At 41.6% G+C, this 16,206-nt stretch overlaps 1 protein-coding gene across 1 annotated transcript in view; it reads right to left on the reverse strand.

The window, feature by feature from the left end:
- Positions 1-16,206, reverse strand: part of GLRA2 (glycine receptor alpha 2) — a 938,599-nt gene that overhangs the window by 435,650 nt on the left and 486,743 nt on the right. The window contains exon 7 of the mRNA XM_085622202.1: positions 12,257-12,471. Coding sequence (XP_085478328.1) covers positions 12,257-12,471 — 215 coding nt within the window. The remainder of the gene's footprint in view (positions 1-12,256; positions 12,472-16,206) is intronic.

Genomic DNA, 16,206 nt, shown 5'->3' on the forward strand with positions numbered 1-16,206 from the left:
ATCGGTTTTGGGTTCATAACCCTCCTCAGCCAGGCTATCTTGAATCCAGTGGCAAAGTGCGCAAGGGACCCACGTCTGGGCCTACCCTGCCAACGTTGGGCGAACAAAGCGATAACAAAGGGGATGATGGACGGAGCGTTTTTGCGAATCAAACACTCACCCCCAGTCAAATGATCTGAGTTTAATCCATCATCATTCTTTAGCTCACTCCACCACCCCAGTTCAGACATGGCCATATGCAAATCAGTCTGACCCTGTGCCTCATGGGAACATTCCAGCCCGAACTGCCAAGCCATATCTTCCCTGGACCGGTAACAAGCATCCTGGGACCGGTTTCGGGTTCATAACCCTCCTCAGCCAGGCTGTCTTGAATCCAGTGGTAAAGTGAGCAAGGGACCCACATCTGGTCTACCCTGCCAACTTAGGGCGAACAAAGCGATACCAAAAGGGGTGATGGACGGAGCGTTTGAGCAAATCAAACACTCACCCCCAGTCAAATGATCTGGGTTTAATCCATCATCATTCTTTAGCTCTCTCCACCACCCCAGTTCAGACATGGCCATATGCAAATCCGTCTGAACCTGTGCCTCATGGTAACAGTCCAGCCCGAACTGCCAAACCATGTCTTCCCTGGACCGGAAACAAGCATCCTGGGACCGGTTTTGGGTTCATAACCCTCCTCAGCCAGGCTATCTTGAATCCAGTGGCAAAGTGAGCAAGGGACCCACTTCTGGGCATACCCTGCCAACTTAGGGCGAACAAAGCGATACCAAAGGGGATGATGGACGAAGCGTTTGAGCGAATCAAACACTCACCCACAGCCAAATGATCTGGGTTTAATCCATCATCATTCTTTAGCTAACTCCACCACCCCAGTTCAGACATGGCCATATGCAAATCAGTCTGACCCTGTGCCTCATGGCAGCAGTCCAGCCCGAACTGCCAAGCCATATCTTCCCTGGACCGGTAACAAGCATCCTGGGACCGGTTTCGGGTTCATAACCCTCCTCAGCCAGGCTGTCTTGAATCCAGTGGTAAAGTGAGCAAGGGACCCACATCTGGTCATACCCTGCCAACTTAGGGCGAACAAAGCGATACCAAAAGGGGTGATGGACGGAGCGTTTGAGCAAATCAAACACTCACCCCCAGTCAAATGATCTGGGTTTAATCCATCATCATTCTTTAGCTCTCTCCACCACCCCAGTTCAGACATGGCCATATGCAAATCCGTCTGAACCTGTGCCTCATGGTAACAGTCCAGCCCGAACTGCCAAACCATGTCTTCCCTGGACCGGAAACAAGCATCCTGGGACCGGTTTTGGGTTCATAACCCTCCTCAGCCAGGCTATCTTGAATCCAGTGGCAAAGTGAGCAAGGGACCCACTTCTGGGCATACCCTGCCAACTTAGGGCGAACAAAGCGATACCAAAGGGGATGATGGACGAAGCGTTTGAGCGAATCAAACACTCACCCACAGCCAAATGATCTGGGTTTAATCCATCATCATTCTTTAGCTAACTCCACCACCCCAGTTCAGACATGGCCATATGCAAATCAGTCTGACCCTGTGCCTCATGGCAGCAGTCCAGCCCGAACTGCCAAGCCATGTCTTCCCTGGACTGGAAACAAGCATCCTGGGACCGGTTTCGGGTTCATAACCCTCCTCAGCCAGGCTATCTTGAATCCAGTGGCAAAGTGAGCAAGGGACCCACGTCTGGGCATACCCTGCCAACTTAGGGCGAACAAAGCGGTACCAAAGGAGATGATGGACAGAGCATTTGAGCGAATCAAACACTCACCCCCAGTCAAATGATCTGGGTTTAATCCATCATCATGCTTTAGCTCACTCCACCACCCCAGTTCAGATATGGCCATATGCAAATCAGTCTCGCCCTGTGCCTCATGGGAACTGTAGATGCTGAAGGGCTAAATGTTGATCTTTCTACGGTTTATATTTGCTATATTTAGAACCCCTGAACATATAATCTGCTTTACTGAGGATGGCAATCTCAAATGTGAATAATTCTTTTGATACCATATGGTTATTTAGACAGAATACAGATGGAGTGTGAAGGCCAGTGGTATCATGCACAAGGATTGTGTCATTTTTAAAGAAGTACTATTTGAGACGAACTGTTCTAAAGAATCTATACAGTTCTAGACCGGTCTGATAAGGGCCATTTCTATATGTTGGGGCAAAGGGTAAGCCTGATGTTAGAACCGGATTTTCCATGTCTGTCTTAATGTGTAAGAGAAAACATTAAAGATGGATTGAATATGTTGGGAATTTAGCACTCGCAGTACTGGTTGAGAGTTTGCCGCCGTCCCAGTGTGTACTGGTTGTGGTACCATCCCCTTCTGCCTCCTTGTCTCCTGCGTGGGCCTGAACCTCTATGATTCTGGCCTAAAAAAACATGGCAGGATGTTGAAGGTTGGTTACTAGTAGCTCAAGTAGAGCTGCCGGAGACATTGACTGCTAGCTACAATCAGTACTCTAGCTTTTCACAAGTTACACATTGTTCCTCAGACACAATTTGTCAAACAGATCACAAACCTGATTGAGAGACAATTCAGTGTCTGCGGTGCGATAATGTACTAAGGATACCACCCCTACACCCCTATGGATTTGCACAGAAATGTGTGATCCTGGCTTGGAATATGAAGGAAGGTCCAGTTCTCGTGATATGCTGTTTTTAAACAGAAATTTAAACAATGTTGTAAAAAAACATGACATGCTCCAAGCTTAAAAAAGACAATACAATGATACAGCCAGAGGCATGAATGCAGGGTGTAGCACGTCGTATTTTTTATAAAGCAGGTGAAACAGCTTTGGAATGCCGACTCACTTGCCTGCAGTGGCTTGCAGAGTATTTATAGGTTTTGATTTGTTTGCATTGCTTTGTTCCCCTTGGGTTTGAAATGAAGGTGCTTCGGATGGAAACTAGAGGTCCTGTCAACATGATTCCCACATCAATGCCTGACTTGCACATTCTTGCTTTTCCACTGTAAGAAATGTAGTAAATATTGAACAAATGTTTTGGTGATTTAAGCTAGGGTTTGTTTTTGTTCACACAATTCTATTTGAACTTCTCTGAGAGGCAATGATGAATGATGAGTTCCTTTGGTTCACACCAAATGTCTGATCAGTGTTTCTCCATTATCCAGCACCCCAGCAAAACAGTCCAATATACTACAAGCCCCCTGCTCGGGAAAAAGTTTGAAATCTATTGTATTACAGTTGAGTTCTGACTTCACTATGCCTGTTGCCAGAGCAAGCAGCCAAGGAAAAAGGCATGTCAGGTCACAGAGCATGATCAAAGCAATTATTTATAGAACAAAAGCAAAATGCAACTTTTCATTCTTCTGATCTGTTTTTCAAGCTGTACAGTGACAACCAGGAAGGAGATATGTATGGCAACATGTTTATTTTACACTCCTTAGGTAATTATACATAAGTTAGAATCTTTCTCCATGTTTCTACAAATTTCGAGCAACTGCAATTTTTTTTATTTAAAAAACTGACTTTTATTAAACTGATCTTAATATCTTTTTACAGCAAATATCTCACATCTTTTTTGGATGTATTTAGTATCACACTAAGAATTGAATGAATGAATGTGAACTTTATTGGGATAAACATTATATCCATAAAAGTACAGTTAAAAAAGTGACACAATATAAAAATACAGTTAATACAAACACATCAAATAGCGGAATTATATCAAATACATGGTATTACGAGAATATACCGCCGATTTTAAAAAGGATCCAACTCTAAAACACAAATCATCATTGTTGATAGCAAGCACCATGTCATAAGCAATCTTATAGTCCGAAACACATTGTGACTTAAAATATGGGATCAAAAATTTTTTTGTGAGGGAAGAATAAAAAGAACAGAAAAATAAGAAATGTAACATTGATTGGTTAGAACTATTATTACATGGGCAGAGGGAGGATTCAAGAATTCTTTTTTCATTTTTCATGCTCTCTTTTATATGAAAGAGCTGTTACCAAGGCTTTAAGTGGTTTGTGGGAAAGTTGATGACATGACATGTATTATAAGGGATAAGGTACCCCCTGCCATACATAAGAAGGATATTTCAAGTCACCTTGGTGTTCCAAAACCTTATAAAGAGGCTCAGCCTTCAGCCTCGTTCCTGTATACGGCGGTGCACCTCTTTGGTGACTTGCAATATCCTTATAGGTTCATTATCCCATATAATATTTAGGGAGTGTACAATCTTTGTGTCCTGTGCCTTCCCCTCCTTATCCTTCCCTCTGTATCCATACCTGTGCTATCTCATGCGCTGCTTCAAAATGTTGTGGGAGAACGTTGGTGGTTTGGCAGTTGGGGAGCGATGGGTGGGACAAACATTTGGAGACAGGTTTTCTGAGGTTAGTACAATAAGTATCATGCTTGTCACCTCTGCCTTGCGAGAGTACACCTATTCATGGATAAATAAGACAATGAAAACCTTTGTGCATCAGACTTTCTTAATTTGCCCGAGGACAAAACCAGAGATCTGTTGTTCACAGTTTAAAATCCTGGTAATGCTGGTTCAGACTCTTGCTACAGGTGGGACGGTTATCCAAGGTGAGACAGAAAATAGGCTCAGGCACCAAAATAAAAGTGGCCCCCATTAGCATATTAGATAGCTAGAAAAGTAGCCCATGTTTACAAATTGGAACAATGTTAAACTTATAAGTACACAATGTGTCAGTATTTTACAAGGTATGGAAGACTGCATAGATTTGAGCTTGCTGCAGGCAATGTTTGGTTGAAGATCAGGAAAAGCAACAGCGAAAATAGGGCCAGCAGACCATAAAACAGGCCTACAAAAAGGAACAAAACATCATACACACTGACCTGTCAGACCAGACCTTCGGGCACTGTTTGATTGCCCTTTTCGGCCAGTTCAATCATGTGGTTATCCTGTGGAAAAGATGATGGTGGGTCTGCTGGCGTGAAGTTTCCAAATGAACACTTAACGTTTAGGAAACTTCATGTGCATCTAAGTAACACTTTAATGCACAACATGGGTTATCTGTGCCTGTGAATGACTGACACCCCAATACTGTTCCAATCTAGGAAAGAGTTAAAGATCCAACTCTTTAAAGAAGACTACATCACAATGCTATAACCACACACAAATTAGCTTTCTCTATTATTACTCATTGATTTTAAACTCGTCTTTGACCCTGTTCAGTAGTTTGCTGCCTTGTGGCTTGGTTTGCCCCATAGAATTACCATATCCATACATACATACAAACATACTCTGAGAAAACGTTTGGTATTGTCCGGGTATTAACCTTTGACAAAATATATTTTTGGTATTGTCCGGGTACTAACCTTTGACTAAATAAATATTTGTAGAACCTAAGCAAAGAATACGTCCTGCCATTTTGCTGCCTACATCGAGCATCGATTAATGCATTCAATCCTTGATGGAATGGACATAGGTAGAAGTTTTAGCACAAAATACTGATATCCGTCACAAAATGTCCTACTTCCCTTTAACCGTACAACATTAACTTGGTACTAACTAAATTAAGACATATTTTGCACAACAGCAGCAACGTTGATGAAGAAATGTACAAACCAGTTTCACAATGGTAAATCGGGAGAGCAGGAAGAATCACAAAGGAGCTTCCTGACTTATTTTTCTAGGAATGTTGTACTCCCCTGGTCTTTGTACTGACACATCACTGGATGAAAATATCCAACCAACTCCCTCTACTTTTCTTTCTCGCATTCTCTCTCTCCTCTGCCTCTCTTTCTCTCTTCCTCTTTATGAAGTGCTCTCTCTTTATCCATGTCTATCTTTCCTTCTTTATTTTGCCTCTGGTCCCTGCAAATTAGAACGAGGTTCAACCGAAATTCTGACAAAAATATAGAATACGGTAAAATAACAGACGATAACACATTTTTAGGCCATCATAAAAGGTACAGCAGGAAATGTGAAGAAGCTAGAAAAAACAGCTCACACATGTAACATTAATGCGTGGTGACATTAATGCATAAAAGATTCATAGAAACGCAACATAGTAGAATTCTCTTCCTTAGAAGCCACACTATTGAAAACCCTGTTAGTGGAAAAACAAATTAACAGAAATACAATTTGTTAGAAAAGAAAAGAAAAACACGAACAGCAAGCTAATAATATGTACTAACTGAAAGATAAATAAATAAAAATCCAAATTTCAAAAATTAACACACTGAGAACCCCTTATAAAATCCTGGTTAGGGAATATTGGTTTCAATTTGGAAAATCGCTGTCTGAACGTACTTTTTGCCTCTCACAAACATTTCATGTTTGATGTTTCTGGAACATTATACTAGGTGCAGGTTTCCAATCATAATTCTTCGAATCCCATCGGGATTACCACCCCCTGTGCAAATGCAGATTTTGTTCCAGTGGAGAAAGTCCTATTCCTAATCCCCTCCCACTTTAGAAATAAATATACACCAGCTACTGGATGGAGGAAAAATATGACCCTTTCCAGGGCGGACAGGAGAAGAAGAGGAGTTTAAAAATGTTTGTGACATTTACAAAGTTCCACTGCTAATTTCACCTTGGAACACCCACTTTTTCCACCCCTTGATTGGCATTTATCGGTGTGGAGACCTTGGCAGGGATCTCCACAGTTGTACATAGACTTACTCCTGCCTGGAATCCCTCTGTGAATTGCAAGCTAATGTAAGCTTCCTTTTGTGAATCGATCCTAATGTTTTAATATTAAACTGAAAAGAGAGGGAAAAGAGGCAAAGTTAGAATCAGGCAGGGTAAGGAAAGGGTTAAGAAGAGAAATGAGTGTGCAGAATGGGACTTCCATGAAAAAGTGGAAAAAATTAGGAGCATGGGGAGCAGTAAGGTAACTAGTTTGAACAATTTGCGAAAGAGGGGTTCTGGCTTCATTAAAAAAAACACAGCGGAGAAGGGTAGAAGGAGCAGGGTAAGTGAGAGATGGAGGAAGAGAATAAGAGTGAAAAAAGCAGTGGAATTAGGAAAGTGATTTTGGAGACATCAGTTTAAAAAAGTGAAATGTCACACATGGGTAGGAAAGTTGGAAATGGATGTAGGAAAGAAGCATGCAAGCCTTCTAGAAAAACCAACAGAGAGAATCTATTTTCAATATTAAGTGCACTTAGACCTTAAAAAAAGAATATAAAGGCATTTTTTTAAACAAATGGTATTCTATAAATTTGCTTCTGAGAGGTGGCAACTGCCTTTCATTTTGACCATTTTGATTAAAAAGTTTAGGCAAAATTGGTTGTCTGAATTGGTATTTAATTAATTTGTTTTTCATTAAAACCACATAAAAGCTGTGAATAGCCCGTAAGAAAGCTGAGATTTAAATCCAATAAATAGGTTGATATTCAAAACATGTTTTGGATCTAACGTTTCCAGGAAATTGAACCAGACATTGAAGCATTTTATTCGTACTTGTGTAACATACATTTAGAAAAATACCGATGAAGCACAAGGAATATTCTCCCGTTATGTATATTTAATGCAAACAATGTCAATCTCAGTAAAACACACTTCATAAAATGTGCATGTATATTTAATGACCTTAATGGATATGAAGGGTGTAAGGGAGATAAGGAGAATGAGGACAATTTATGTCGTATGCTAAAACCGATATGGCACTATAATATCATTGCGTAAATCCATCACTTTTCAACCTATACGTCCAGCCTCTTGCAGCAGTGGCTAAAGAGTGGGACCTTACGCTTGTATCGTATGCCGACGACACACAGCTGGTCATCACACTCTCTGAAGGCCCTTCCACCTCGGCCACTAAATTCAAGGATGGGCTAGCGGCAGTTGCACAGTGGATGACAAACAACTGTTTGCAGCTGAACGCCGGGAAAACGGAGGTGCTTCTCCTTGGCAAAAACCCTAGCCATTGGAGTGACCATTGGTGGCCCTCTTTGCTTGGTCCCACCCCCGTGCCGAAAGACGTGGTGAAGAACCTAGGTGTTTGGCTCGACTCCTCTCTTAACTTCCAGTCCCACACAAAGAAAGTGGCAGCTACGTGTGTGGGCCTAATGAGAAGTCTTAGCCCGATACTCGGTTTCTTCGACTCTAGAACCCGCCAACTCATCATCCAGTCCATGATTCTCGCCCGGCTGGACTATGCCAATGTGCTATTCTTAGGGGCAAATAAAGCAGAATTAGCACGGATGCAGCGCATTCAGAACTCGGCTGCCAGAGCAGTGGTTGGCCTCCCACGTAGGTGCTCGGCCAGAGCTACCATCCGCAATCTGCACTGGCTGCCAATTGAATCCCGCATCCATTTTAAAACCCTCACCACGGCATTCAAAATTCTTAACTCGGACTGCCCTGAACTCCTACGCCCGCTCTTTGTTCCCTACACCCCTCAGCGTACTCTACGCTCTTTAGGACAACACCTTGTGATAGTCCCCCGTTCCAAGCTGTGTAGAATGGGTGGACGTTCCTTCAAGGTCTTGGGGGCAAGATTGTGGAACTCCCTGCCTTTACACATCCGCACCCTAACCAACTTAACTGCCTTTCGGAAAGAATTAAAAACGCATCTCTTTTCCCTTATCTAGTCCTCTGTTGGTTATCCTCCTTCACCCCTCAGGTACTGGTTGGGTTAGCGCCGGGACGCCCCGTTGCTGGGGCAGCTGTTTGCGCTTTAAAAAACTGGATAACATAACATAACATAACATAAATATAGACTGACGAAAGATTTAGGGACTGATTTAGATCTCGGAGTACGGGTAACTCTGTCACAACAGTGACAGATATCCCATCCACCAAAATATGGATCGCATAGGAAATAATGAGATTTATATTTCGGCGGACAGGATATCCGTCACCATTGTGATAGAGTAGCCTGTATGCCGAGATCTAAATCAGGCCCATAGTGTCCTAAATATCATTTATAAAAATATTGCCTCATTGGAGTTAATAGTAAAAAGTCTCCACCCAATGGAACAAGATGTTTGTAAATTATATTTAGTCCATTATAGCAAAGTGAGAAGATATTTTTGTTCTCGACATTCTGACATTAAACCCCTTAAATCGCTAACACACATAGGGCCTTATTACGACTTTGGTGGTCAAACAGGGGACGGTGCAATGCACATAAGCTGTAGGGCAGCCAAAGCTGTGGTGTTGCTGCCTGCCACATTAGGACTTCAATCCTGGTCTGGCGGTCGGTCCCGCGGCGATCTGACAGCAGAGGTCTGTTAGGCTCATAGAAGAGGTACAAAAAAAGTGTGAGTTCAATAGAATTAACTAAAGGATAAATCCTTTTTGTACCTGTTTGAGTACCCCTATCCTTTGGTTTTCCAAAGGGGTTCCTCTCATTTAACATTGGTCTTTAGGCTCATATAGGAGCCTAATATGCAGACTGCTACTGTCAGAGAGCCAACTGCATCTTCCTTCATGGTGTGGCATACATGCCACATCATTCAGTAAATTGGGGTGCAAATCTAGGGGGACACTACATGTGACACCCCACATGCACCCCAGGCCCAGGAGCAGCAAGGGGCCCTGTTAGGGTCCCCTTAGTTGCCACACTTCCTCCCTTTTCATGGTGGGCTCACAGCTATTGAAAGGGTAGTGGTTTGGCAACTCCTAATATGCTTGGTGTTGTCGCAGCAGCACTGTCAACATATAGCTATGCCTTTACCGCTGCGCAACAGCCACTGGATCCTTGATCCCTGGCGATCGCAGTCGTCCTGTGGTGGTTTGACTGCCATGATCATAATACTATGGCCAGGCTAGCAGTGTGGTGATGGTTGGACATCCACCATGGATTTGGTGGTCCTATGGACCGCTGAACTTGTAATAAGGCCCACAGTCAATACACAGCTGAAGTGAAGCATCATAGTGTATCTCAATTGCACAGAGAGTTTGAGAGATGGTTCGGTCATGGATTTGGAAGTAATATTGTATAATTACTTTTTTCATTAATGGTCCTGTAAGATATGATGTGACATGAGTGTTCAAGACACCTCTAAGCTCTGCCCCTAGTTGGTTACAATACTTTGTCAGAATGTGCAAAGGGTACATACTACGGGCCTTTTTACAAGTTTGACAGCCTATAGGACTGCTGACCCACGGTGGTGGTGTTACCACTGCCACACTGTGCGCCCACCCACAGCATTATGAGTGTGCTGCCACAAGACTGCTGCGACCGCCGGAGATCAAGGATCCTGCGTAGGGCGCGCAGTGATCAGGAGCACAAATATGCTGGCAGTGCCGCTGCTGCACTGCCAAGCACAATAGGAGTTGCCGTTCCACCACCCTTTTCATGGCGGTGAGCCCACCATAAAAAAGAGGGGCGGAGAGGCAACAAAGGGGGTGCATGCGGAGGGGCTCTGGTTTTGCACCCCCAGTTCCTGCATAGTGTGGCATGTGTGTCACACCATCAAGGAAGTAGCAGTTGGCGCTCTGAGAACAGCGGTCTCCATGTCAGGCTCTTCAATAAGCATGACAGACCGCTGCCTTAAACCGCTGCAGCACCACCCGCCAGACCAGGATTTAACTACTAATCTATTGGGCGGCAGCACCACGGCTTTGGCGGTTCCACAGCAAACGGTGCATTGCACTCTCCGCAGTAGGACCACCAAAGTCATAATAAAACGTATAGACTACTGTTGATAACCTAGGTTTATAAATTCCTTTGCTTGACACTAATGTGAACAATATTAATGTGAGAACATGTGGATACACAGAGATCTGGCATCTTTAACAATGAATGTCTCTCAACAAGAAATAAAACAGTACTTAAATAAATGATTCTCATATTTTCTCCGCAGCAAGAAGAAAGAAATTAAACATTTGTTAGAAGTGTTGCCTATGGCATCACATCATTTCACAATCAAACTATTATTCTGACACATTCAGAAACACAGGTAGTCAGAGTAGATGTTACGATAATGTAACCAGCTAGAGCTCACAGAGAAACAAAAAATATATGTAAATTTATCTTAATGTAGCAAGCGATTTCCATATGAACTTCTTCTAGCCCAACACTGGCAATTTACCAAGAGTGCACAAATAAACAATTTACATGTAAACAAACATAGAAGCTACACCCAGTACTGAACGAGGACATTTTATTAAGTCAGTCATTCATGTACAGCATTGGCTCTGATTTGGCAAAGAAATAACACACCAGAAAATCCCATTCAAACTATCTTGCTACTACCTAAACCTTGCAGTACCGCTGACAGACAACTGTTCCCTTGCTAGACTCCTGAATATACAAGGAGATTTACCACTGCACGGGAAATTGTAAGAAACAGGCTCAAATGTTTTCATATGGCTGGTAAATCAAATCCCAAAATCCTTATGTGTGGAACGGGAACCGAGAGCTAAAGTCGTTTTCCTTAGGTTCAGAGAACGTTTTAAGAAGGTTCTTATTGGCAAATTTCTTATATAGGCCAATCAGCTACATCCCAAGCACATATAAATACAAAGGTTATATAAAAGGCTAATAGTCCAACTGGCACCACCAGTGTCCAACGGTGTCCACCGACTGTACACACTGAACTATTACTTGTGCTAATGTTGGCCTGATCCGAGTGTATGGAGCACTACAACTGTTAAGATATGTACAACATTGTGACCTACCATGGGCTTTCTAAATGCCTAACATTAGCCTAAGACACTTTGTGCTTCTTCAATATACACTAGAACCCTGATCCCATGCTTGGTGCTAATTACGTTTCAAGCGGCTACTCCTCAGCTGGGTGCTTTTGCCTGGGAGTTAATTGCGCTTGTGCTATTCGCTCAATTGCAAACTTATTCTATGCAATTTTCCCACAGGGGTTCGTCAGGTAAAACCTGATGAACCATTTGTAATAAGAGTGATATGCAAATCTGCAGATTAAGAAACGTGCACTGGTGCTCAGGTTTAAGCACCCAGTTACAGCTGCGCTCGTTCCAGTGAGTGCAAATTGTAATTTTCACCTAAAACTCAATTGGTGCCAATGTTGTCGTCAAGGCATCGAAAGGCTAAAATAAAACAAAAATCATATGAAACAAGCATTTTGGAAACAATCGAATCAAAAGAAAAATACATTGGATTTTGTCACTAAAATCTTGTGATTTTCAGTACAAAAACTGTTTTCACCATGCCCATTTTTGTTCAATGTATATGCATTTCTTAAAACCAACATTCTTTATTTTTAATGGTTGGCAATAACTTTGCTTTTCCCTACAGCAGAAAAAATAAAAGATAGGGTTAACAGGTTTGTGTGTCTCTATACCTTTGGAAGTGAAGCTCTGGATCCAGAACTCTGAGTGGTCATAGTGAGTACCGTGGTGATACCCAGTGCCACGCGGGCTGGGGCAGCGTCCATGTTGATCCAGAAGGAAACCCAGGAGAGGATGACGATCAGGAGACTCGGAATGTACATCTGTATCAAGTAGTATCCCATTTGACGCTCCAAGTGAAACTTCACTTCAATGCAAGTAAACTTTCCTAAAATTAGAAAATTATTTTAGAGATCACTCTTGTTCTAATCCATTAGCTAAAATATGTAATAGCCTATCATTGATTCTCTCTGTTTCCATGTTCTAAATCGAAGTCTGGAAGAGAATAAGTGAAGTAACACATTTCAATTTAATATTATATTGGTGGGCTACATAAGCCCCTCTGTGGCATGTAGAATAAATATGTTGCATACAATCTGTGTTTTTTGTTTATAAATCAACAGAGCCTATAATACCTGTATAAAAGCCTGTGTCTAATTTTCTTATCATAGAGTGAAGCCTGCAATCCCAGTAATGTCTTGATTACAGTCAGTCAAATTTCTTTATTCAATCAAAACAAATGACCATAAAATATACGATATCACTTTTCATCAAATATTACATAACATATTCAATCATAATAAAATCATTCAATACAAAAAATATAAGAAAAAAGTTAAAACATTCCAAGGCTGAAAGTATTTCATATCAAACTGATTTAATGTTTTAACAGTGTCCTCCATCATGTATAATTTTACATAAAACATGCTGCTGAAAAACACAAACTAGGTGAGGAAAGAGATTGTAAAGATACCACAGAAAGCCTACATTGTCGAAAATGTGCTTGTCTTAAGAATGCTATTATATAGAACTTCCTCAATGCAGAATATAATTTACAAAATGACATAAAATGCATCGTATTCACGTGGACAAACATGCAAATTCTTAAAATTGGTACCCAGTATTGTGAAAGTCACTAAGAAAGGTGCAATATTCAGCCTTAACCTAGTCAGCAGAAATCTGTGCTTCTTGTGTGTGACCCAAATAAAGTATGATTCACTACCAGGTGTAGTGAAAATAAAGTAATAGGTTAATAATGTTGAGTCATCAGAGACACTGTGTAATTTTGCAGAAATACAATTAGACATAGAAATTGCCTTCAAAGATTTGGAATAACTAGTGGAATAGGTTTCTGGTTTGTCGAAAAGATCTAGTATATTCAAACTTGCACAAGTATTGTAAATATACAACAACCAGGGAATCTTTAAACCTTTATCCAGTCAGCTAGGATGTACGATATTACAACGTGAGTTTTTTCAAAGCGTACCGTTACATCGCGGTCGTTACAACGACTGCGATGTTACCACGCCATGCCTTTACAACGCAAGTCTTTACATCGACTTGCACTAGATGGCGTGCTAACATTAGAAAAGCGTAATTTACTATTCCAACTCCAGTCCACTTAACAGTAGGGAAGGTGTTGGGATAGTAAACTACACTATTTGTAATGTTAGCACGCCATCTAGCGCAAGTCGATGTAAAGACTTGCGTTGTAATGGCATGGCGTGGTAACATCGCAGTCGTTGTAACGATTGCGATGTAACTGCATCGCGGTGTACTAACCGCGATGTTAAGGATGTTCCCCGTCAGCTAACATTGACTGATTTGGTCCAAATCTAGAGCCACAGTAAATGTGCCTGTAATTTAATCAGATCATCAATATAATCTACCTCCACTTCAGAGTGGCATATATGGGTAGAGATATCTGTTGGGACAGCCAGCAATCTTCTAATAAAGGCATTCTCGAACCTCTAGATGTGTGGATGATTCCTAAAGCCCGACAAATCTGTCGCATAAGAAGCAAAAGCACAGCATTTTGCATTACGATACTGCCATAAGCTCTCTGGTCTGTTGGTGACCAAGTCTAGAGCCAAAGCTAGAGACAGACTCAGTACTTCTAGCACGGGCCACTGTGTTATCCATACTCAGTGACCCCATCTCAATTTATCATCAAATAGTACCCCCAAATATGGATACGAGGGGACCACACACATTTCCTTGATAATAACAGTGAAGGAAATAACTTTCTTTTACCTAGAACCTTTAAATCATAATGTGGGTCTTGCCCGGATTGACCATTGGATCTAAGTTGGCCACAAATACACAAAACTGATCTAACAGGCACTGAAGACAAATACCGGTCCTTCAGCATATATCAAAGCCGGAACATAGCACTCTCCTACCCTTTTCAATCAATGTTGTGGCTAAGTAGATATTTATCCAGGCCACTGACATATAAAGTAAAAAGAAAAGGAGCCAGGACACAGCCCTGGAGTACACCTATAGCTAAGCTAAAAGCTTGTGTTGTCTCCACGCTCTGCCCATTGCGAACACTGTCAGCTACCTCAGAGTGTAGTTCCCTCAAAAAATTAACAAAGTTGGACTCAACCCCTCGTTTGGTCATGATATTCCAAAGTTTGGATCTATTAACAGATTCAAACGCAAACTGAGTCCATGAAGGATAGATATAACTTCCCTTCCTAGGCCACTGAGTATGTCTTTATCAAGAGGTAAAGGTTGAGACACTGCTCAATTGTCCCAAGGCCAGCACAAAAGCCAAAATGCAATTCATTAAAAATATTATTGTAATGGGCCCAGGTTTGATGACACTCTAGTAATATCCTGACCATCATTTTTTGCAGAAGAATTGATTAATGATATTGGGGGGGGACATTGAGGGTTCCCTTTGCTTCCCTTCTTGAAGATGTGGATAATAATCACATGTGACCATGCTTTAGGAGGGCTAGTACTTAAAGTAGACTTAAATACATTCATCAAAAGTGGGGCCCACAGATGCATGTTTTCCTTAAAAACAATCCACAAAAATTCCATCTGGCCCTGGAGCATTCCCACCTGGACATCTATTTAAAACATCTATAACCTCTTTCAGCCCTCTATAAAGACTAGAGAGGGGAAAAAGAAGGGGCATCCAATAGAGAAGAATCTCTATCATGCACCTGAATGCACTGAGAGCCCTCAAATCAGGCTGGACCCGAATACACCTTGGTAAAATGTTTGACTAAGTTATCTAAGCTGATCACTGTATTCAGACATATATCATGAGACTCATAGAAACACATCTGGTTAACAGTCTACCAGAAAATGTAACTGTTTCAAGAGTGGTAGTCATAATTAGATGTTGGTAAGCTTCTCCTAATTCACTCTTTTCCGAGCCATTAGAACACTACTAAACTCTTTTCTGCACCCAAGCACCATATCATGAGGATCTCTGGGAACAGCTTCTAGCACCCTCAGAAAAAGGCTATAAGCCTTCACACAATTTGAGTCAAACCATCTTACACGTTTCTTTGTGTGTATCTTGAATAGGATGGTAAACAGATTTTTGGCTCTACCGCAAATTGAACCAAAGCTAGCAATGTTGTCCCCAGTATCACTGTTCTCATCAAAAAACATTGAAAAATAAGAGTGGCTGGTGGCAACTAGGTCTGAAAGAAATGTATCCTTATCAATTTTAGACTAATATGTAGTACCCCCTTATTACGGTAATGAACCAACGGTAGTGCATTTATTCCAACCTAAGCCTTGTCAAACAAGATGCAATGGATCAAAATTGGAAACAATTTATGATCACTATGCACAGTTTCAGTGACTGTGTATTCTTCCATTCATCTCCTAAGATCACAGCAAAACAATATAATATCAATCGAGCTGGAGCATCCCCTCCCAATATAAGTGGGGCTTAATATTGTATCCACAGCGAAGGAATCAAAAGCAAAATACACGTTTTATTTCATTAGTAATAGACTCAGTTATTCTCCAAATGGACTATAAAATGAGTGATGAGATCTCCTTCTTAGCCTGCCAATCCAAAAGACCCTGTAGTGGACAATTGACTGTGCCATAAATTGAAGTCTCTCATCCTTAATCGAGAACAATTACCATT

The sequence above is a fragment of the Triturus cristatus genome, chromosome 8 (assembly GCF_964204655.1).
Source record: "Triturus cristatus chromosome 8, aTriCri1.1, whole genome shotgun sequence".
Classification (NCBI taxonomy): Eukaryota; Metazoa; Chordata; class Amphibia; order Caudata; family Salamandridae; genus Triturus; species Triturus cristatus.